Source organism: Epinephelus moara, chromosome 22 (assembly GCF_006386435.1).
Source record: "Epinephelus moara isolate mb chromosome 22, YSFRI_EMoa_1.0, whole genome shotgun sequence".
NCBI lineage: Eukaryota > Metazoa > Chordata > Actinopteri > Perciformes > Serranidae > Epinephelus > Epinephelus moara.
In genome coordinates, this window is record NC_065527.1 from 34,494,282 (window position 1) to 34,517,487 (window position 23,206).

The 23,206-nt window shown below is 39.5% G+C and overlaps 3 protein-coding genes across 6 annotated transcripts in view; 2 read left to right on the top strand and 1 right to left on the bottom strand.

Moving 5' to 3' along the window:
* abcf1 (ATP-binding cassette, sub-family F (GCN20), member 1) overlaps positions 1-469 on the top strand; it is a 57,587-nt gene extending 57,118 nt beyond the window's left edge. The window contains exon 25 of the mRNA XM_050033973.1: positions 1-469. Within this exon, the coding sequence (XP_049889930.1) occupies positions 1-167 (167 nt within the window). The 3' untranslated portion in view covers positions 168-469.
* On the bottom strand, positions 457-7,932 carry mrps18b (mitochondrial ribosomal protein S18B). Its single transcript, XM_050034029.1, has 7 exons — positions 7,804-7,932; positions 7,179-7,347; positions 7,011-7,108; positions 6,852-6,920; positions 4,368-4,434; positions 4,207-4,266; positions 457-817 (listed from the first exon to the last, which is right to left on the bottom strand). The coding sequence occupies exons 1-7, from the start codon at positions 7,882-7,884 to the stop codon at positions 621-623; spliced, it is 741 nt and encodes a 246-aa protein (XP_049889986.1). The 5' UTR covers positions 7,885-7,932; the 3' UTR covers positions 457-620.
* The window catches only part of ppp1r10 (protein phosphatase 1, regulatory subunit 10), a 21,976-nt gene continuing 6,146 nt past the window's right edge, over positions 7,377-23,206 (top strand). The window contains exons 1-16 of one of the 4 annotated variants that reach the window (XM_050033977.1): positions 8,370-8,450; positions 8,622-8,916; positions 10,217-10,285; positions 12,362-12,470; positions 12,573-12,659; positions 14,332-14,467; positions 15,026-15,077; positions 15,172-15,261; positions 15,695-15,823; positions 15,920-16,025; positions 17,512-17,615; positions 17,731-17,858; positions 18,693-18,852; positions 18,983-19,126; positions 20,059-20,305; positions 22,863-22,938. In XM_050033977.1, the coding sequence (XP_049889934.1) occupies positions 12,364-12,470; positions 12,573-12,659; positions 14,332-14,467; positions 15,026-15,077; positions 15,172-15,261; positions 15,695-15,823; positions 15,920-16,025; positions 17,512-17,615; positions 17,731-17,858; positions 18,693-18,852; positions 18,983-19,126; positions 20,059-20,305; positions 22,863-22,938 (1,566 nt within the window). In that variant the 5' untranslated portion in view covers positions 8,370-8,450; positions 8,622-8,916; positions 10,217-10,285; positions 12,362-12,363. The other 3 variants (XM_050033976.1, XM_050033974.1, XM_050033975.1) reach the window with 3 other exon arrangements.

The following is a 23,206-nucleotide window of genomic DNA, read 5'->3' on the forward strand; positions in this document are numbered from 1 at the left end:
CTGTGATCATTGTGAGTCACGACGCCCGGCTCATCACAGAGACTCAGTGCCAGCTGTGGGTGGTGGAGGACTGTACTATCAACCAGATTGATGGAGACTTTGACGATTACAAGCGGGAGGTGCTGGAGTCCCTGGGAGAGACAGTGGTCAACAAGGTCAACCCTTGATCACACAGCCACTGTCAGGACACAATGCTGTGCTGCACCGTGTCCCTCCGTCGTATGCTACACACACTCCATCTGGGCCCAGTTGGCTTTTCTCTCTATTAAACATTGCTAAGTAAAAGGTTGGCTTTGTTGGGGCTATCTTTTCCCTATCTTCTGGTCTAGAACACCTGTAACAGCATGAAGTTGAACAGATCCTGGAGGGTGGTTCCTACTGTTGATTTCTATAAATATAGGAGGTAAAAATGTGTCTCCTCAAGATCTACAAAAGCTAAACAATAAAATGAAACAATTTTTTCTCCATGTTTCTATTGTGCAGTTTATTTACATACCAGAAGGATATGAAATTCACATGGTCCAGTAGATGTACATATGTATAGCAAACCAGACAGTTATTGCATTACGGGCAGCAACATCACAACGATATCACCAAATGAACTGCCTCTGGAGTCTCCATCACTTTAAGTAAGCCTTGTATGTCTTCTTCACCTTGGCCACTTCAGTCTCATCAGGTGTTATTTCAGTGTACCATTTATACCAGGTGTCACCCGAGGTTAAGGAATGAGGAGGTGGTGTGGACCCCACAGCATCATGGGTATTGGAGTAATCCTCCCCTGAAAATTCCACATATGGAATCTGAAAGGGGAGTAAGCCTGAAAGAGAAGACAGGGTGTTGGAATTGATGCCTGACTGGTTCCGTTATTAAAATAATCACTTTAACCATCTGATGACATCACAGAGAAATTCCTTCAGTTCACCTAACCTGCAGAACCTGCTGTGCCCCACTCCAACAAGCTGCTTCACCACTGGCTTTTCAATGAGTCAGTGCTCCAACAGGGTTTTCCACTCTCACAACAGGGCACACTTGAGATTATAATATCTATAAATGCAAACAATTTCAAAACTGCATCTAAATGATATTACATTTACAAAGCATCCGACTCAAAAGCTGCATTTGTAGTATTTACATCAGAGGTGCGACCAAGTCGTTGTTTTGCAAGTCCCAGGTAGGTCAAGTCCTAGAGTTTTGAGTCCTAAACAAGTAATAATGCACTCTTGACCAAATGTCATGCCATTTTAAGAGTAAATAATAAATTACAAATATCATGAATGCTTTTAAAAATTTGTATTTATCTGTTGAAACATGTTCATTACAACAAGTGCAACTGAAATTTATCATAAAAAAGTAGTGCTGACATTGCACTTTCAAAGCATGAAGCACTATTAACCATAACAGAATGAATTTTTGTGTTTCTGGCCTGTCTTGCTGTAAAGTAATCCTGTATTTGGGAAAAAACGTCAATTTCTTTTTAATCCCAAATGTGTAAGATACTTTATGTAAAACAATTTTTCTTTCTTGTAGATGTCAGATTACGTTTGATAAAATGTCTCTCCACATGTGCCAATTATTGGCACCTTTCTATAATGTCGTCTGTAATGACATGACAACACACAACCACCTTTGGATGATATTTTTTCTGTTGGCACACTGGTGGAGGTGCAGCAGTATGGCTCAATGTGGATGAACACACTACGAGACATTGTAAATGTAATATCCAAAATCCTATTGGTAACGCATTATATTACTTTGTTACTGCTAAAACGCAATATATTACGTAATAAATTACAAAAGTAGCACGCTATCCCAACACTGATAAGTGTGAGCTTCAATTTGTCAGAACCCCAAACCAGGGAAGCTATTTTAGCAGCGTGCAGAGAAATTATGCTTGGTGTTTGGCAATATCTGGTCAGCTCTTATGATCATCCTTCAAACTATTGAGATTGAACGTTGGCCAATCGATCAGTACCCTTATCTGCAGGTGTTCAATTTATAACCCTCACTCATCACCTGCTCTGGCTGCTTAAGTAGAGAGGGCGAGTTGATTGCATACCGGGAGATTTTTAAATACTGCAGCGGCGCTCATCATTTAGCAGTGGCAGAGTGCTGCTGTGCTAATTACACACAGGGAAACAGTGCAGGATATGAAGGAAATAAAAGGATTTGCAGCACACTTAATAACTTTTCAATCTTTGGGCTTGAGGAAAGGTATCAAATACTTTCTTGTCCAAAGGCTTAAGTCCCAGTGAAGTCACAAGTCATTGGTGTCAAAGTTCAAGTCATTTGCAAGTATTTTTTGAATTTCAATTCAATTCAATTTTATTTATAAAGCCCAATATCACAAATCACAATTTGCCTCACAGGGCTTTACAGCATACGACATCCCTCTGTCCTTATGACCCTCGCAGCGGATAAGGAAAAACTCCCCACAAAAAAAAACCTTTAACGGGGAAAAAAAACGGTAGAAACCTCAGGAAGAGCAACTGAGGAGGGATCCCTCTTCCAGGACGGACAGACGTGAAAGTTAAAGGGATCAAATCTGTGACTCAAATCGAGATTTGAGTCCAAGTCATATGATTTCCACACCTCTGAATCACATCCCCATATTGAAGTTGCAATACCAAAAAGCAAAAAGGCTAAATTTAAGGTGATAATCCTAATTTCTATCAGCAGTATTTTACTGGGCCTTTGCATAAAATGAATATAGTGGCAGGACATCCACAAGTGTTGCAAATTAATACCAGTCACTCTCATTACCCCAATGGCTGCTGAGGTCTTAAAAACAGTCTACTGTATTTTAGGGCTGCACAATTCTTGATAAATGAGAATCACATTTTTGTTTTGGTCATCTATGGCCTGACCTCACAGATAGCTTGTGGCTAATTTGATTGGTTAATTGTTAGCAAAGTGGCAGGTTCAGGAAGACTGTCAGCCTAGAAGTGCAATTGTGCGTGCTGCAGCTGGGACAAATTATGAGCACTCATTTTAAATATGCAATTCTCCAAAGCAAAGATGGCAGAATGGCTATCCTTCAGAAATGAGATTGCATTTATGCCTGAATCAAGAGTGTGATCTTTTAACAATCAATCGTGCAGCCCTACTGGATTTGAAAATTTGCCAGATCAGTTTCTATCTTTTACTCCTCGATCCATCTCACCTGAGGCAGCTGTGAACTAATTTGAGATGAAGATACTTTATAACTTTTAACAAATTCCTATTAAAATGCAGCCTTAGTCCTAATATAACATGTAGCAAGACTGAAAGTCAAAACCTAATTTAGGATTAGCTTTTGAAAAATACTGGGTTGTACAGGGGACATGGGAAATTGTACTTTTCTGCTGCCACTAGGTGGCAATCCAGAGTCACATTTACTGAGGGTACCTGTAAGTATGCCATGTGACATGGCGTGTTATCCTGCTGGAAGTAGCCATCAGAAGATGGGTACACTGTGGTCATAAAGGAATGGACACAGTCTGCAACAATACTCAGGTAGGTAGGCTGTTTAAATGCTCAGTTGGTACTAAGGGGCCCAAAGTGTGCCAAGAAAATATCCCCACACCAGTAAACCACCAGCATAAACCATTGATACAAGGCAGGATGAATCCATGCTTTCATGTTGCTTATGCCAAATTTTGACCCAACCATCTGAATGTCGCTGCAGAATCAAGACTCATCAGACCAGGCAACGTTTTTTTCAATCTTCTATTGTCCAATTTTGGTGAGCCTGTGTGAATTGTAGCCTCACTTTCCTGTTCTTAGCTAACTGAGGTGGCACCCTGTGTGGTCTTCTGTTGCTGTAGCCCATCTGCTTCAAGGTTTAATGTGTTGTTTGTTCAGAGATGGTCATCTGCATACCTTGGTTGTAACGACTGGTTATTTGAGTTACTGATGCCTGTCTCTCATCCAGTCTGGCCATTCTCCTCTGACATCAACAAGGAATTTTGGCCCAGAGGACTGTCGCTCACTGGATATTTTCTCTTTTTCGCACCATCCTCTGTAAACCTTAGGAATGGTTGTACATGAAAATCCCAGTAGATCAGTAGTTTCTGAAATTCTCAGTCCAGTCTGTCTGGCACCAACAACCATGCCATGTTTAACGTCACAGAAGTCACCTTTCTTCCCCATTCTGATGCAATAAGTTTCCCCAGCCCTTTGGAAGTCCTTTTATCCTCATAATCTGAAGTGTTGTTTGGTGTTACGTACCATGATCTCTTGCTGTGTTGATGGTCTCATGAAGCTTCTTCTGCTGTTTCATACACACACCTGCAGATAGTACAACCAACACAACATGAACCATCTGATAGTGGACTAGAAGACCCTTATGCATCAATACATGTGCTCACTTTGGTGACATATTGACTCACCAGTCAGAGTGGGATCATACACCATTCCACTGTGGGGACTAATGAACTGCTGCAACAGTTTCACATTCTGCAGGAGAAGATGCATTTGGGTTGGCATACCATCGTAGAGGAAATGAGGTAATCAGTTGAACTGCACAATGTCACAACATAAAGCTATACATGTTATATGGAACTGTGCCCTGATGATGTGATTTTGATACCACAACAGCTAATTCTTTACTGCCAATATTACTGTGGCCCTGAGAGCTCAACACTTCAAATAAAGAAAATATACAAATAAGCAAAACACAATTTTAAAAAACATCAACTTGACAACACATCACCATCTAGAATAGGTAGCAAATAAAGAAAACTCAACTAGATAGAGAAAATTGTGCAGAAAAGCCCTGCAAGTAGCACACCAAGCCAGTGGAAACTTTTTCCAGGGGACACTAAACACAGTGGGGACGTGCTTGTTGGAATCAGCTCCTCGTCAGTGGTTTTAGAAAATTAACAAAAATGTAGTTAGGTTTTTCTGTTTTTGGGGGTTTTTTTACATTGTGATGGCATGATTCAGATATAATTGCAGATCTGCTGTTAACCTAGTGTTAGCCTTCTGCTTATTATTAACCTGCCAATTCGAACAATCTTACAAAATACACAGTTAATTGTGAAACAGGCTCATGTTGTTCGCTGGCTAAAATATTCATGGTTCCTTTTGGAACCTGTAACACCAAGTGAAGCTTGCGGTAGTTTTTACTAACATGACTATTAAAATGAAACCTCTCACTTTGCATCTTTTGTTTATTAGTTTACAATGAAGAAACTGCTGCCTGTTGTTTCATTACACAAAGAGTAAATATACATTTTTATTATTCATACCATCCAACTGCAACTTCATTTGATTTGTTTGAAACCACTAATGAAACTTTGTTTTAATTTTGTCCTTGAACATTACTTGGTGCAGTTCTGAAAGAAACTACTGCCAACTAACTTAACATTCATTGTACTGATGATGAGTAACACGAAATATGAGGTCATTTAGAAACAGTGCTTTCATGGTCAGTACTTTAATTTTATACTGTAAAATGTCCCACTCAGTGAATATCAAGGTCACAGTTCTTTAATAACCACATTTTAGGATTCTTATAAAAATAGAGCTTGTTATATGTGTTTATGACAAAAGTAATGTGGCTGGTGTATACTTCTCAGATATTTTACCTTTGGAATTTAGATTTTTATCAGTTTAATCAGTCTAGATTAGTCTAGACTAGATCAGTCTGATTATGGTGATTTACATTGGATGGCTGATGCCCACGGATTTTGACAAAATGCTGTGACCCAGATTTTACTTGAATTCCTAAACCATTTTTCTTGTGGTCCTTGTATTTAAAGCACATTCTACTCATTGTACTCTAGTCTCCTCTTTTTTTTTTTATACTGAAACAACTTTACAGAAGCACAGTATGATAAAAAATTTGACTATCTTTCTCACTGATTTTTGAATAGAAATGTGTCTCATCAGCTCAGAAGAACAATGAAGCCACAGCCACAAGGATGTACAAATCCTGTTTGAACTGCAGAGGATATCGCACTGAAATGGAGCATTCTGCAAATTATTATCTGAGGCTCTGTCAAGGTGGTGTTCTGTGATAGAATTGTGAGGCTGCACGTGTAGTGTACCATGGTTGAGTGAGGATTCAACCAAATCCCATTCTGAAAATAGCAGGGATGCATGATAATGTCAGCACGTTATTGGCATTGACCGATATTGGTTTTAAAATAAACTATCAGAATTGGCCAACATTATCGGTATTGGCCAATATTTGCTTTAAAATGAACTATCACAATCAGCCAATATGCTTTTTCTTATTTTGCATGATGTATGAATATTACATACATTGAAAAGCATTCTATTTCATGTCTCCATCTGCTGGTGGGCCATCATGATAAGAGTATCCATACATAATATGATGTTAATTCCACTACGGAAGAGGCTTGAAGATCACTAAACTTAGGTAGAGAAAAAAATGGATATATTGGTATCAGTATCTGTTACCATTTGAATTAGTTGTTATATATCAGCATATTGGATATCGGCAAAAAATCCCATATCATGCATCCCTAGAAAATAATATCAGACCTTCCTCCTCGTCTGAACTTGGGCTGTTACCTATAATACCCAGTCCATTTATGCAGTAAGATGCTCCAGGTTCAAATATTGTGGACAAGTATTCCTTTTTTTAAAAAAACAAACAAATTAGTGACATGAGCAGGCATAGTGCTTGGTTACAATACAAGTCTCAGAGGCAAAAGACTGATGACTGATGTCTAACAGAACACTACAGTGTAGTGTAACTCAATGACCATAAGTGTGACTGAGACACTAACTCAATCAATTCAATCAATCAATTTTATTTATAAAGCCCAATATCACAAATCACAATTTGCCTCACAGGGCTTTACAGCATACGACATCCCTCTGTCCTTAGGACCCTCACTCACCTGATAGTGGATGATAATGTTTGGATCCCGACAAACCGGACAGGGGTTTCCACATATCTTGTCACCTCTCTACAGAGACAGAATCAGTGTTAATGTCACTTTACATGACAGATGTGATGCATGGAACTGATGAAAGATGGATTAAAAGAGAAATATTACAATGCAGGTCTTGCGTGTCTTCTGTGGGGGGATGCCTCCTTTGTGGTTCCTCCTATACCCCACCCATACTGAATTGGTTCCATATCTCTCAATGTACTCTGTCAGGAGAAAGGAATATAAGTAAAACCAAGTATGTGGATACAAATGAGATTTAACTCTTTTAGGTACCTTCACTCTCCAGATAATCCCAGGGTCTGTCCTTGTAACGGCAGAGAGCCTCGGCAGCCTGAGCAGCAACTTCATCCTGGAGTGATGTTGCTTTGCAGAAAAAGTGACTTGGAAGTCCGAATGGAGAGAGAGTGGGGCATGATCTCACAGGGAGCCTCTGCAGACAGGACTGGATGCAAAAGAAAATCATCTCACCACTGTATCATCACCTCATCCCCAACACCTTCAGCCAAATGTGACGGATGCATGAGACCCATTACTACATGGATGTATATGAGTCGGTCAACATGAAACGCACTTGGCTCCCTATTGTTTGGCCTAACTTTAAAACTGCCGAAATGCTATGAACCACTGGTCTTTGAATGCCGTGCTGCTGGGAGGGTAAGAAATGTAACACTGAGCCGTCAGAATACAGTTTCCTGTGTTGTATACAGCGCGAATTATTGCCGAGAAGTTGTCATTTTCTAATTTAATCAAGTTAGCGCAAGGGTAATTTTTACCGTAAGGTTACACGACATCTCATTGTACTCTCAGATACTGTGTTTCATCTGACTTCTCAGAACAAACTGCTCACACATAAATGAATCGGCTAATGTGTATATCACAGCATAGTTACAAGAAATACCTGATACTGTCGTAATGGATGCGAAATTGAAGGCGACACACGGCACAAAACCTTAACGATGCCTTGGAAGGAGGCCGCCATTTTCTTTCAGTGGGGGTGAAGGTGAAAGGTAAAAGTTCAAGCGATAATTCAGTAAATATCGTTTTATTTTATTTTATTTTATTTCAAAATTTTAACAATACTAATTGCTTTATATTGTGTGTAAAACAACAATTTGTAATTTTTTTTTACTCTGTTGGTCATAGATGATTGTTAAAATGTTGCGTTCTGGGTGACTGGTGCATGTGACCATCCCAACCAGGACAGACAAACCAATCGCCATTTTTAAGAAATATTATTAACTACATTTATAAATAAAATAATGACTACAACCCAATTACGTCAATACCATTTGTTAGTGTTCTTTAATACATAATCAATAATGCAAATACACTCAACTTTTAATGAAAATCTGGGGAATAATTCAATGTAACAGTTTCCAAAATGTGTAATACGCCATTATGCCCTTCACTGGGCAGAGAAAGACACATGTCCACCATTTTGTTACAGCGAAAACTGAGAAAAACATTGGCCGTGACGTAAAAAACGTCACTAAGTATAAAAGCCAAGTCCGTCCTCTTCGACCTCATTCCTGGATTTGTTCAGAGGTAAGTCATGTCAGTAAGACAGGAAGTGTTATTGTCAAGATTTTGTCCGTCTAACATGTGAAATTACTACAGTATGTCTTCAAAAATCAACAAAGTACTTGAATAACTACGAAGGACGACGAAATTTGTCAAGACTTGAAATTAAATGTGTGTTTGTTGTGTGTTTTGCAGGTATGAATTTGCTTTGCCGAAGACTGAAGCGTCGAGGACTTTGAACAACTCTACTCAAATTCATATTTTTTTTCTTCAAGTAATGGACATTTGACTACTATTTTTGCCTCCAGTTTGTTCCTGAAGGAAAGGCTAACGTTAGCTTTTAGCTATCACAGCCCCACCCATAAGAACTCTTTCAGTTGATATTAAAACCATGAAGGTTGACGATATAAAATTTATGAAATAAGAGATATAAGTGCCTGAAAAGCACACTCTATTACACCCGAGACGCTGAGGATCTATAGTATCAATAGTAAGTTGACTTTGAAGTTAAATTGAATCGAGATCAATTAAATGAAAATGGTTGTAGATGATAAGCTAACTAGCTAGTTAGCTGGCACCGTCCATTAGCTTGGTTCTTGGCAAATAATTTGGGTATAAGCAATGTTATAGTATGAGCTCACACAGGAAAGTAGACGGAGGCACAAGGCTCCGTTTCTTTGTGTGTGAGACGGAATGGACGAGTTGTACAAATAAAACTAAATACTGAGTAAATTCGTAAAATAACCATAAGCAATCTATTCATAAAGATTGCCGTAGGCATAATTGTTAGAAAGCAAATTCCAGCTCATGAAGTCGGACTTTTTGCCTGCCAGACTTGTTTTGTAGGGGCTGCTCCACGGAACGAACACCCACCGCAATCTATACATAAAGATTGCGTTAGCATGAGGATTGTGGACATACTTAATGAAGCACTGTGTGTTGATATTTCGGTAATTAAAACACAGGGACTTCCCGAAAGCACGCATCATGTACTCGGCAATCTGTGGATAAAGATTGCAGGATGACTCAAGCGAAGTGGTCTTGCGAAGCACTAACAGTCGGGATTGGCAATATGGTGGACGGGTTGTGGTTTGCCTTTCGTCCTCGGACAGCTCCGGGGGCTAGACGTGTTCTCGGAGCAACATTTGGGAGTTCTTTCAAAACTGAAATGCAGAAAAAAGTAGACTGATGTCCATCGCATTTTCTGACTGCAATTCGCGTAAGATTCAGTAGATATGTGGTGCTCGTCGACTTGTTTTCCAATCAACCAGCACGGTCTTAACAAGAAGAGCCATTGTTGCTTGTGTAGGGATTGGTTTGCCGTCGTCGAAGTGGTTAACGGAGGGAGGGCCCTGATTAGTAGTCAGTCTCCAGCTCCCTCCCCTTTGACAAGCAACTTAGCCACAGGAGCAAGCTTGTTCTCAGCTATGACACATGTCAGGTTCAGCGCAAGCCTTTTATAGGCTGCATGAGCTGCTCTTATATAACCGAGGGCGTTTTACATTGCTATTTGATTAGTTTTGTTTGGTGTTGATGAATATGTCTTGTTGCCTTAGTCATAGTCAAGTCTGTTGTTGCACAGATGTGTGTGTGTGTGTGTATATATGTATATATCTATGTAGTAGAATGCTTGGTCATTGAGTACATTCCTATTTTGTTTTACAATAATGTATCAGTGATACACAGAATGACTATGCACAAATAATGTTCTTTCCCCCACTGAACCAGGAACCAGGGGCATGTTTTAACACTGATTTTGTGTATATGTGTAACAATTGTGACATTTACAGGAATTGGGTTATTTGCAGTGTTGTGGAGGTCTGAGACTTTATAAAACTTCTACTACAACAGTTACACGGGTAAGACCTAACTGATTCCTCACATCATGACATTTCCAATGAATTGATTTCCAACAGGGTTGCCGGTTGTGTACTTGAGTTGATAAATTGGCACGAAAACAGTTTCATCATAAAATATATAAACATAGAAAAATATGTGCATGCTTATAAGAGTCAACCCAAGCAGTTCTATCAGGAACCATTTACAGGTTAGGCTATTAATAACACCTTTTGTCATGAACATTTTTTAGATTCATAAAATTGAAGACATTCATAATGGCCAAATGACTTGGTGTTGGCTGTCTGTCTGGATCATTGATTTTTTTTCATAGTTAGTACTTAGACTGATGGAAATTATTAAACATTAAATGCCTTTCATTCATGAGTTTGTTTTACTGTCAGATTAATGTGTGACAGTTATGACCAATGTTATTGGATGTTGCACTAACAGTTTTATTTTTTATTTATTTGTAATGCATTTTCCATTGTGTAACTACATAGACAGAACAGTGCCAGTGTGTAAACATAAAGTGACCTGTAGGCGGCAGTAAGTCCCCTGATATCTACCCCTGGCTGGAACAGTCGATAGTGATGTCATTAACACCACTGTAGTCTGAGTCACCACTGAGTATTTATCAGACTAATGCTACAGTTTTCAAGCATTTCATACTTGATACGAATACCTCCAATCACACTTAACTTAATTGGTGCATATCATTTTAATTTGTACCATTTATTTAATCATTAAATTGTAAAAATGGGGTTTTACAAGGCACTATTGATGCTTCTGTTACTATTCTCCTTGTTTAAGTTGCATTTTTGCATAAATGTGAATGATTGTGATAGGCGTGTGGCATTAAAAATTTGATGAATCATTACCAGTAACATTTCTTTCAAAAATTAATCTCTTCGGCTTTTTTTCACTTGAACAGAACTTTGACCCTTTACTTTGTTTTGTGTTTGATACATATGGAGATAATATGTATATTTGTGAAAAAAACATTCTAGCTACTTAATATATATTAATAGTTAGGTCTGATATGATCAGCGAAATCTTTCAGTAAAGAAAATTTAGGTAAATAAAAATAAGTCAATTAATAGTGAATGTGTTTAATTTTGTTTGCTATTTAATAATGTGCAGTTTAGTTCTCAGCATTACTGCTGTTATTTCAATCATAGTCTGTAATGCCCCTCACTCTATAATTAATATTCTGTCAGTCTAAATGTTCTGTGCAAAGTCCCATAGAGGACACATTCTGGAGGCACTTGGAATAAGTTACAGCATCCGTCACTTGCCCCTGCTAAGCTGGTGTCAAGTTGGCCCTGTGAAGCACTCCAAGAATCCCGAGTATGAGCCAGCACATGGAAGTCTTCCTGCACTGTGGATGTTTGACTGCCAGAGCAACTGAGTGCTGTGTGGCAGGGAGCAACTGTCTGGGGCTGCTGATTTGTGTGTGAACATGTCAGCCCAATCATCAATCCAGATTAACATTACTTATTTTTTCAAAGCCTGATATACCAATCATTAACTGGATAGTAGGTGAGAGTGGTGTGCTCCTGAATCACTGCTGTGACTTGCTTTGTAAGAGAATATGCTGCTGACCAAACTCAGTAAATCTGATGAGTCCTTGTTGGCAAGTTCCAGGTGTTGATCTGATTTGGGTGTTGTGTGTCGGTTCTTTGGACCAAGATGTTGACGGAATGTCCTTTACACAGACAGGCTGGTGTAGTTGCCCACTGGATCATTGAAGTGAGATAATTATGGATGATGGTCAGTGGTGGGGTGAATCCGTCTGTACTCTGACCTTGTTGGCCTGATGCAGTTTAGATTTTTGTGTGATTGATGTTAAGCAGCTTAGAGTCTTGATGGTACATTTTTGGAACAAAACAGATTGAAGTAGTTGAGGTTTGATACCTTAAGATAGTTTGGGTGGAATTCTGTAGCATGGAGCTTTTCTTTTTGGCAGGTAAAAAGTCCCTACTAAAGAGCATTGTAATACCTCCTCAAAGTCCAAATGCTTCTTGTACATACCAGAAAATATAATACACCTGTGTCCTGTTGGCATGTGTATTAATATTTTGAGGTGTGTATTTCAGACATGGCAGGGGAACCAGTGGACCCCAGAGAGATTTTGAAGGGTGTGGAGGCTCTGCTGGGGAAGGATGGAGAGCTCCGCAGCCTGGAGGGAGTCCCAAAGGTGTTTAGGTGAGGAACTGTTCCTGGACGTGACATGACCTTTAACTGATTAATTGAATCCTAACTCTTACACTAGGTGATATTGTAACACCTTTGCTCTTTTCAATGCAGCCTGATGAAAGGTTCAACCAAGATGGTCAGTAGATGTATGTACCTGAACATCCTCCTGCAGACAAAATCCCATGATGTGCTTAACAGGTGGGACCTAACTCTACTGTCAACACTATATACTGTAATTCTTGTTCTTAATTAATATTAAAACTGGTATGGATCAAAGTATGAAGGCATTCCATTCAATTGTAAAAACTGTAGACTAACAAAAAACGTTAACTCAAATATAAGCTCAACTCAAGGTTTACTTACTAGCTTTTTTTAGAGTTTCAAAGTCCACTCTTGTAAAATTCAAAACTAGTGAAATGAGGATGAAATAAACATACACTATACAAAAGAATACTGCTCTTTTAAAAGCAATTTACAAAAATAGAGAAGTATTCAAACTAAAAAAAACTCAAAAACAATCAAGTGCATAAATGAATCATAAGTAGGGCTGGAACCATACCACATTGTAAGTAAATGTTTCTTGAGTCAATATCAAGTTAAAGCTCTGTTTGTTCTCTTAACACAGTTTCACATTATGGTGTTTTCTGATGGTAAAAAAGAAAGGAATTGTGTTAGGAGAGGTCAAGAAGCCACAGGCTTATACAAACGGACCTCCCCTCAACTTCAGGAGAAAAACAGACTATGACAAAAAAGGGGAGAAAAGTAGACAAAAGAACTAAACTAACATTATACAAAATAAGCAAATGGTAAATGACATGAAGCACCCTGAGCAGTCAGTGGAAAATAATCCAATAAAAATCAAGAAATAAATAGAACACAGTGCAGAGGAAAAAGGGGGGAAATGTGTTAATATACAAGTTAAGAGATAATTAGACATCATAAGTTAAATGTAATGATAATATATTTTTAAAATGTTGTAAGGATAAAGGGCTCCCGACATCATGTACTTTGGTGTTCCAAATGTGTATACTACAATATCCGAGGGAGTACTGGCCATGTTTCAGTTTGTAAAAAGGACGGTCGAGCTGATTAACCTGTCTGGTATTATATGAATGAATTTGATCAGCGAAATTTAAAGAATTTGCTAAGGGATGATGGTAGAGAGGAAGATGAGAACATGTATTTATATATAGACACTCATATCTGATGAATATTTATATCATATACTAAAAGAAGGTTATTCATTAGTTTCGTGATCAGTGAAACAAAGGCCTCATTAAAATCAGAAAGTTGCCAATCTTATAAATCATTATTGCAGCAAGTAAAGTTTATGCAGATTTGAAGGGTATGTATTTGCCCAAACAATATTACCATAAATCATGGGATAATATAAAGATAATTAACAAGAAACCTTAAAGAAACTTTGTAATTTGCTTTTTCATCTTCCTTGAGAACATACAGCTTATTGCACTCTGTAGCAGCCTCTATCAACAAACCACACAGACATACTTAATCCAACAGTGAATGTATCCTACAAACAAGTATTGTGTTTTTTTTTTTTTATCCAAAGCCTGGTAAATCTTCTTCCTCAGTGCCGTCAAACTGCACACACTGTAGATGATTTTGACTCAGTCCCACATCCTGACAGAAATACTCAGTATAGCGAATGTAAATCTGCCAAAGTAGTGAGAGACTCAGTCACAGAGTAGCACCAGCAGCATTATGTAAGGGAATCTATGCAACATCTACTCTAAAAATAACTACTTATAATAATCTCAGCAATCATTACCATATTCTAATTGATCTGCAAGTGTAATTAGTGACCATCTTAGTCCTTTGTTATGAATATGTTGTTCCCTCCTTCATCCAGGTTTATCAGAGTTGGTGGTTACAGGATGCTCAACTCCTGGCTCACCTACTCCAAAAGTACCAACAACACCCCCCTGCTGCAGCTCATCCTGCTCACACTGCAGAAGCTGCCTCTCAAAGTGGACCACCTCAAACAGGTACTGTCTCAGTCTGTCCACCAGAACATTCCCACAGTAAGCCATACAGGTTACTGTAGCATCTTACATAGATAGATTGGTTGATTGATTTATTGCCATTTGTGCAGCTACAGGACAGTACAGGTAGAATTGAGTTTCATTTGCATAATTCTCAAATTCAGCTTTGTAAAAAAGGCAAGAAAGGCAATTAAAGGAGCAGCATAAAAACAGAAGATACACACAAAAATGAAACTTATCACTATGAATCACTGTACAAAACAATGGAGATGGAAAAAAGACTATGACAGAGACATAATAATGTGCTTTTAAAAAAAAAAAAAAAAAAATTATTATTATTTTTTAAAGATTATTTTTTGGGGCTTTTGCCTATAATTGACAGGAGAGTGTGACATGGGGGACACTGGGGGAAAAAGAGAGTGGGGGGAGGACATGCAGCAAATGGTCGCGAGCCAGAGTCGAACCCTCTGTATATGGAGGCATCTCCTCTGTATATGGGGCACCAGCACTATCCACTACGCTACCGACGTCCCATAATGTGCTTTTTTGTCTGTCTCTTAGAACAACACAGCCAAGCTGGTGAAGCAGCTTAGCAAGAGTGCAGAAACCGAAGGTCAGTTTGCCTGTACATCAAAAATCCAATCTAAACTCTGCGTGTATATGTCAGTTGTGTGTATCCCACTAACATACTTGTCCTTTCCTTTTAGAGCTCAGGAAGTTGGCGTCTGTGCTAGTGGATGGCTGGATGGCTACAATCCGCTCTCAGAGTGTGTCAAGCAGCAGCAACTCTCCTGCCGGTATAGGCTGATGGTTTCTCTTTTGAAAAATAATAACTTTATTTCTATAATGCTTTTCTAAACCAGAGTTACAAAGTGCTTCACAGTACAATGTCATGCAATATGAGAAAACAAAGAAGTAGAAGAACATCATTTATAGAAAATGCAATGTAAGAATGATATATGTATGTACCTAAAATACATACACACACATACAAAATTATACAATGTTATACAAATGCCAGTCTGTGCAGGTGGTTTTTAACAGCTTTTTAAACTGAGGAACTGACTCAGCTGATTTAATGTTAAAGGGAAGTTTGTTCCACAGCTTTGAGGCTAAAACAGCTGTGATGCTGTTGTGATCCCCGCATTCTGTACCAATTGTAAACGGTGCCTCCTATCTGCACCTCCTATCTTCTAACAGGTAGTGACAAACTCTTTCTTCATCTTCTAGATAAGAAAAAGAAAAAAGAAGAGGGCAAGGTAACAGTGCGGGATTTAAAGGAAAGGAGTGGAGATGAAGAGAAGAAGAAAGAGAAACCGAAAGCTCATGCACCCAGCCACACAAAGATTCGGTCCATAGGTAAACTTCAGCTGATGAGCAGGGATGTAGTTAGCCCTGAAAGTTGTCTTTGAAGAAGTTCTGTACAAGATAATTAATATGTTTTGTGTTGTGCAGGATTGGAGATGGACACTCCCAATGTGGCTCTTGCTAAGAAGGCGCCCACTGCCCCGCAGCTGGGTGACAAGTACAACATCAAGCCTCCAGTCCTCAAGAGGCCAAGGTACTGTCTCCTCCTGTAGGAATGTTGCCTCATGACAGACTCATTTCCACCAAGCAGTCCGATTCAGTTCAGTCACTTCTCTTTGTTACACGTTGGAACCGTTATTTTTATGTTTCCATCGTCAGAAGTTGTGGATGGTACCAATAGAACAGTTCCAGTTTTTTCGTTACCTCTCTGTTCAGGTACCTAGCACACTGATCCAATACTAAAAGGTGGAGCTGCAGTCAGTTGATTGGTCAATAGAGATTTATCGCTCTTTCTTGACAAGAGAGACCCCTACAGGGGTGAGCATACAGGTCTGACCCACTGCATGTAGACTGTGACTAAAAACCTGCCATTCAGCCACTGATTTCGGCTGACCTTCGCCCTCCCATTTGACTTCACTAATGTACCTATCTTTTCCACTTCACTCAAGCTTCTGTGGTATCGTTGTAATAATATTCTGCTCGAGCCACATTCAGCCAGCAAATTGCCTGTGGTGTTAACAGGTTCAATGAGCTCTTCCAGAGCTTAAGTATGGTCAGGCTTCACCTGTAGCCTGGGCTCCGATTATCAAATTATGTTTGTGCTTTTTTATCACTAAAAGTTGAATAACACAGTGACACACAGCTGTTTATGTTTTTGTGGCGTTTTCTTTAATGGGGGCATTTTAATGACAGCGCTAGCCTCCACACATGCAGTCCCACCACCAAAATAAGTTCATCCCACACATTATTTTGCTGTCCAAGATGACTGTGATTGTGTTAAAGAAACAAAAACAAGCCAGAGCATTTTTTTCCCTATAGCAGAAAGTTAATTAGTGATGCCAGACCTTTCTCCAGTGCTGAGACAGCCCTTAGGAGATAGATCTGGCTATGCAAGACTAGAGTTTACATACATTAGTCAACTCCCACTATAACTTACTCAATGCATGAGCTGACAACGTGAATTTATCAACACACCTTTAATGTCAATCTAAGATTTCTGGCCATTCCATGTGTTGTTATTGTCTCTGTTGAATTTTAAGTGGATTATAGTAATACTCCATTTCCTCACTTGGAGAAACGTGAGAAATGTGGTGGAGCGTCATTCCTGTGCACTACAAGGCTGCTCTTTTCCAAACGCTCCAGCCTGTTCTTTTTGTTCTGAAAATGTCACGCAACCCCATGATCAGTAAGGTCCAGGCATTGCTGATTAAGAGGAAATACAGTGAAAGCTGGATGGAGCAGTGACATGGCTACTACCATTTGGTACAACCCCGCCTACATAATAAAAGTAGTGACTGTGGTAGAAATGACAAAACAGATCTACAGTTAAGGTACATGTCTGTATGGATAAAGAATGGTTCCAAGGGTACTGCACTGAAAGTGAAAGGTGGAAACACAGCTTATCTGTGTTTCAACAGCGCCTTCTTGTTATGCATTTTTGCAACTGGCCCATTGCTGCCATCAGGTTGCTAAAGGTGGTACTTACATGTTATCCTTTTATGTTAATTTTACCTCAACAGCTCGGGTTCATCAGATGCTCCACCTCTGGAGAAAAAATACAAACCTCTAAATACCCCCTCAAACTCTGCCAAAGAGATCAAAGTCAAGATCATTCCAGCACAACGTAAGTTTAAACATACATGCATTCAAAGACAGGCTCATGTTTGCAGTGCATATTAAAGAGATGGGAGTGATGTAGCAGCTGTGGTGGTCATCACTGTCTTGTGTCGTCACTGTAGCGATGGAGGGCACAGGGTTCCTAGATGCTCTGAACTCTGCCCCAGTGCCCGGGATCAAGATCAAGAAGAAGAAAGCTAGTACTGCTACTACAACTAACACCAAGGTTGTCTCCCCCACTTCTAACAAGGTACACACTGATCTCAGTAGATTTTGACCTAGTGTCAGTATGTTTTATGGTGTTATGGCCATTGTCTGTCCATAGCATCCTCAGAATATTTTCTTAAATTAGGTTTTCATTCATTTATTATTTTTATTTAAAGGAAATGACCACTTTAGAATGAAAATACAGACAGTACTTACTGACCCTCGTGCCGACAAGAAGTCCAGTGTAGTTTTTTAATCCACAAAACTCGTTTGGGGTATCGAAGGATAACAGTTAGCCAGATTTTTTCATACACGTGAAGTGCATGGAACCCACTTCCAAAATCATTTTGAAAATGTAATAAAACTCCATTAATGCATTTCAAAAACGTCATAACGGGTCGTCCGTCATAATCCAAGTGCCCTGAAGCCGCGGCATGCAAAATTGACTTGAAAAGACATAATTTACTCCACTTTTATAGCATAATTTCTCACCGTGGTCAGTTAGCCTGCAGGCGTGATGTGTTTACATGGCAAGTCGCGCGAGGCTCGAGAACGTCCAGAGACAAACTTACCATACCACTTACAAGTAAGAACTGTCTGTATTTTCATTCTAAAGTGGTCATTTCCTTTATTTAAGGTTGTTTATTTTTTTTCTTTGTCTTTTCCTAAATCCTCAGATTAAATCTGGTCTGTAATTTTTAAACAAACATGACAGACTTTGCTGTGCTGTAATAATTTCTAGCCATTGCAAATAAGAGAGGGAATAGCTATTTCCTATAGGTGTCTCCTCATGCAAGACTTTCTAAGAATTAGGAGCTTTTAGCTGTCATCACCTCCAAAGCAGTCGTCTCACTCGCCCTCCTTTTTTTGTCCCCAGGCGAGTCCATTTGACAGCAAACCCTCTGCGTATTCTACATCTTCCACTAAACCATCATCTCCAGAAAGTGCTGCTTCCGTCACTACCGTTGATGAAAACCAGGAGCCAGAGCAGCCTGGGACCCCCGTTCCCTCAGAGGACACAGAGCTCTCTGACAACGGTGAGGTCCTCGTGCTTTTTGATGAAAACAGATTAATGTGCTCCTCTGACATTATACCATCATCTTACGTTTTTCGTAGTTTATCGATCGCCTAACTCATGTCTTTCTCTTTGTCTCTTTTTGTTTGTAGGTGAGAAGCCTAACGCTTTGGCAGAACCTCGTGGAGAGGAAGAAAGCTTGACTAAGAAGGGCAAAAAGAAGAAGACAGTTCACTGGGCTGAGGAGGAGCAGCTCAAACACTACTTCTATTTTGATTTGGATGAGACAGAGAGAGGTAAGGCATGTGCATCTGAATGCTCAACAACTCTTAACAGCAGCTGTCTAATATCAAAATAGGAGTTAATAACAGGGTTTTCCAGAAGCACCAGATGGACAACTGCACATTAGAACCTTTCCAGCTGACTACTTTCTTGCTGTTTCAAGTCACATCACTATCTCATTTAAGATCTCGGTTATTTTTAACGAGCCTGTATCTTTAAATCAGATGAAGGGTTATGTTGGACATCTGGATCGTAAATTATCACAGAAACAAGCCATGTTAATTTCAGCAACAGCTTGGCTCGCAGTCCCCTTTTAGTGGACGAGAACAGGACAGTTAAATAAGGTGAGGCTGGCAAAGACTACCGGTAACTGTAATGGTAGTCAGCACTGCCATTTAGAGTTAAAATAGTTTAACTTTTGTCATCCTCCACAATGGAGTTTACAACCAGATGTTACGTAGCTTCTTCGCACAAGGAGAAAACACAGACAATCTGGACAATTAGTTGGCATCACGCGAAAAATTACATAAGATAATGAAAACAAAATTATTTTAGTGAATATATTTTCTTTTATTCTCTGAAAATGATACGAAACCATCATCATCACATATTGTCATGCATGTTTTGTTTTACCATCCTGCCGTTGTTTGGGACTGTTTGTTTTTCATCTGCCGTCTACCGTCTGCCTGATTCCATGTGAATGCTGCATAATTCAGCTCCCAGTTCCCAGCTCCTAACCTAAAAACAAACTTGAGCAACTAGAAACAAGCTAAGCTAACTTAAGCCACAGCTCAGCTAGAGACTCCTTCTGATGTCTGGCTACCAAAGAGCACTGGAGAAACACTGATTTTAACATGAAACTGCTTTATTTAGTGCTACTATTTTCAGCCAGCTCAACATTGCTGGAAAACACTGTATTAATGATGTTATTACACCTAATTCACAGTCAACGTCAACAAGATTAAGGACTTCGGTGAGGCTGCTAAACGAGAGCTGATGATGGACAGGCAGACGTTTGAGATGGCCCGTAGGCTCTCGCATGACACCATGGAAGAGAGGGTCCCCTGGACACCCCCAAGGCCTCTGACGCTGACTGGCAGCCTGGTCACCCCAGGGGCCAACAGCACAGAGAAACTCACCCAGAGAGACCGCGAGATGGGCATCCTGCAGGAGATCTTTCTCAGCAAAGAGAGGTAGGACATTAGACAAAGCCTGCTGAATCTGTGGTACTTTGTAAGGTTTTTGTTTCCAGGATCAAAAATACATGAGCTTTAAATGCCAAAAAGTGAAGACGGTGTTCCTAAGAAATCTATAGAAATCTATGTTTATTACACTTCTTCACAGAATTTCAACCTAAGGAGTTACACATTGGCATTTCAGATAGATAGATCATAGTGAGAAAGTATTCCAACATCTATCATATCTAAGTTATGCACGTAGAAAACTACTTGTGTCACACAATGATGATAGCAACCGGTAACTTGTTCAAAGTATTTATGATGATTATAATAAACTAGTCCATACCCATTGAGTGCACAGTTGCCCACGTACAGTTTCACATGGTGTGTTTTTGGGATACAGGTCATAGGGAATTGCAGATTAAATAGTCGACTGAACCCATTAAAAGAAGAGTAATGTTTTCAGACAGAGTTTTTGTAAATTTGATAGTACGATTGCTTTATTGAAAGTACAGTAGTACCATTGCAAATAGTGGGATAGTTAGTGGGCTAAAACTGTACATTAGTAGTTGAGGTAGCACGTTGAAAGGCAGATAGTTAAAGTGTTTATGTGTTGTATTGACTTAAAAGTGGGGCGCACTAGTTCACGTGGGAAAGGTGCGGCTAGCCCTTGTTGCAGCGGTGTGGGTTGGAATCCGGCCTTCGTTCTTTGCTGCATGTCTTCCTTGCTCTCTCTCCCCCCCATCCTTCCTGTCATGCTTCACTCTCCTGTCAAATATAGGCAAAAAATGCAGAGATCGATTTTAAGTGTTTTTCAAAAAATCCAAAATCTATATAACCGGAAGTTATGGCTTCTTGAGGCAAATTTGTTCCTCATGAGGAGAGGCATCTCTGTGCAAAGTTTCACGTCTCTATGACATACGGGGCACGAGATATGCCCATTCAAAGTTTGCAATTTCATTCGGTTGCTATAGCGCCCCCCTTTGGCCAATTGATGTAATATTTCGCTTCATTCGCATCCTCCCATTACCCTCTACCACTGTGCCAAATTTCACATAGATTGACCAAGTCAGTGAGGAGAAAAACGTTGAACAGACACACCCACACACACACACCCACACACACACACCCACAGACAGAGTTTTTGTCATTAAATAGTAAGATAATATGCCATTCATATGCCTGGTTAATGATCCGAGACACGGCATTTTATTTGATGTGCGGAGTGATGGCATTCTACTATGAAAGTTAAACATGCAAAAAATAATACTGTTATTATCAGTTGGGTCTAGCTTTCTGTTACCATTGGTCAGACTGCCTGCAGTGGCTTGGCTGACAATAGCTACATTAGCCAAGGCTAGCTCTGATGATAGTTTCAGGGTGCATTGGCAAGGATATGCCTATAGGAACTTACTTTACTGTCATTTCAAAAGCATCGTACATAGCCCAGCAACATAACTGACTTAACTTAAAATTATAAAATTCTTTATTAATGGCGCTATGTTATGCTACATTGTCAAAAGTCAAACATTGTCAAGCACACATAAAATATGCCTTAACAGCAACAAAATAAGATAAGATAAGATATACTTTATTGATCCCCCAGGGGGGAAATACAAGTATCACAGCAGCACAAGACAAAATCAAAAGACATTAAATAGAATAAGATTAAAGACAAGAAATAAAATGTAAAAATTAAAGATAATAATAGATAAATTAGAATAGATAAATATTGAACACAAGTACAAAATTCTGCTCCCCTAAAACTCGCAAGGCTCACAGATGAAACAGTTGTTTTTTACTTTACACGTTTTACCCACATACACAACATGCTAACATTATTAGTAAATACCTATGACATTTTACATTACATAAATTCGCATAGTGGCTGGCAGGCTTTCCACTACCCATATGAAGTCAGGATAAATCCTCACAGAACTACAAATGCTATTCTGTGGGGGCTTTATAAGCCCCGTTTACACAGCCTTTTTAAGGTGGGAATGTCCTGCCGTTATGCCGCCGCGTTCTGTATAAAAGGTACAGTCGCAGAATAGGAGGACAGAGTTGTCTTGCCTTTGAGCTGGCAGCAGGGGTAGTAACAATGCCGAAATAACATTTGTGTGAAGGGGACAGCCGGCAGGACGGGATGGATGTGACGTTTGGACGATGTGCTATGTGTGCGACCCAGTGCTGGGAGATTTAAAAAGCAAAAATTTAAAAAAAAAAGTGTACAAAAGGTACAGGACAGCACTCCAATAATAATGTTTATTGCCACACGAACGTTTTGGGTGAAATCCTTCCTCAGCGTGCACAAGCAACAAAGTGAATGCATCACACACAGGAGTCACTTATCAATAATCGGGCAGACACAGCAGCTGCAGGTAATGGCAAGAGAAGAAAAAAAGGAAAAAACAACAACAATATATCCCTTCTTATATCAACACAAACAATTCAGTAAACACAATAGTGATATTTTTTAAACAATGAATCAACAATGAAATGCATCTCAATCTCTAAGAATTTCAGGACCTGCAATGTATGTTAATGATTTCCCATCTCTTCTTATCACTAGTGTTCCGGACAGTCCACATGAACCAGACCCAGAGCCTTATGAACCCATGCCTCCTCGTCTTATCCCTCTGGATGAGGTTGGTACACCAAAAACGCGCACACTAGCACGCGCGTGCGCGCACACACACACACACACACACACACACACATACACATATATGCTGTCTCTTAGAGGCCGTTTACATGTTGCCGGCTATTTTCATAAACGGACATTTCACTGTCTCCGTTTTCAAAAAGATCTTCGTTTACACTTACCCGTGTATATATACACAAGAGCATGCCAAGCCTGTAGGTGGCAGTGTAACGAGAAGCTCAAGCCTTCCATGTATCCATTGTCACCATAGC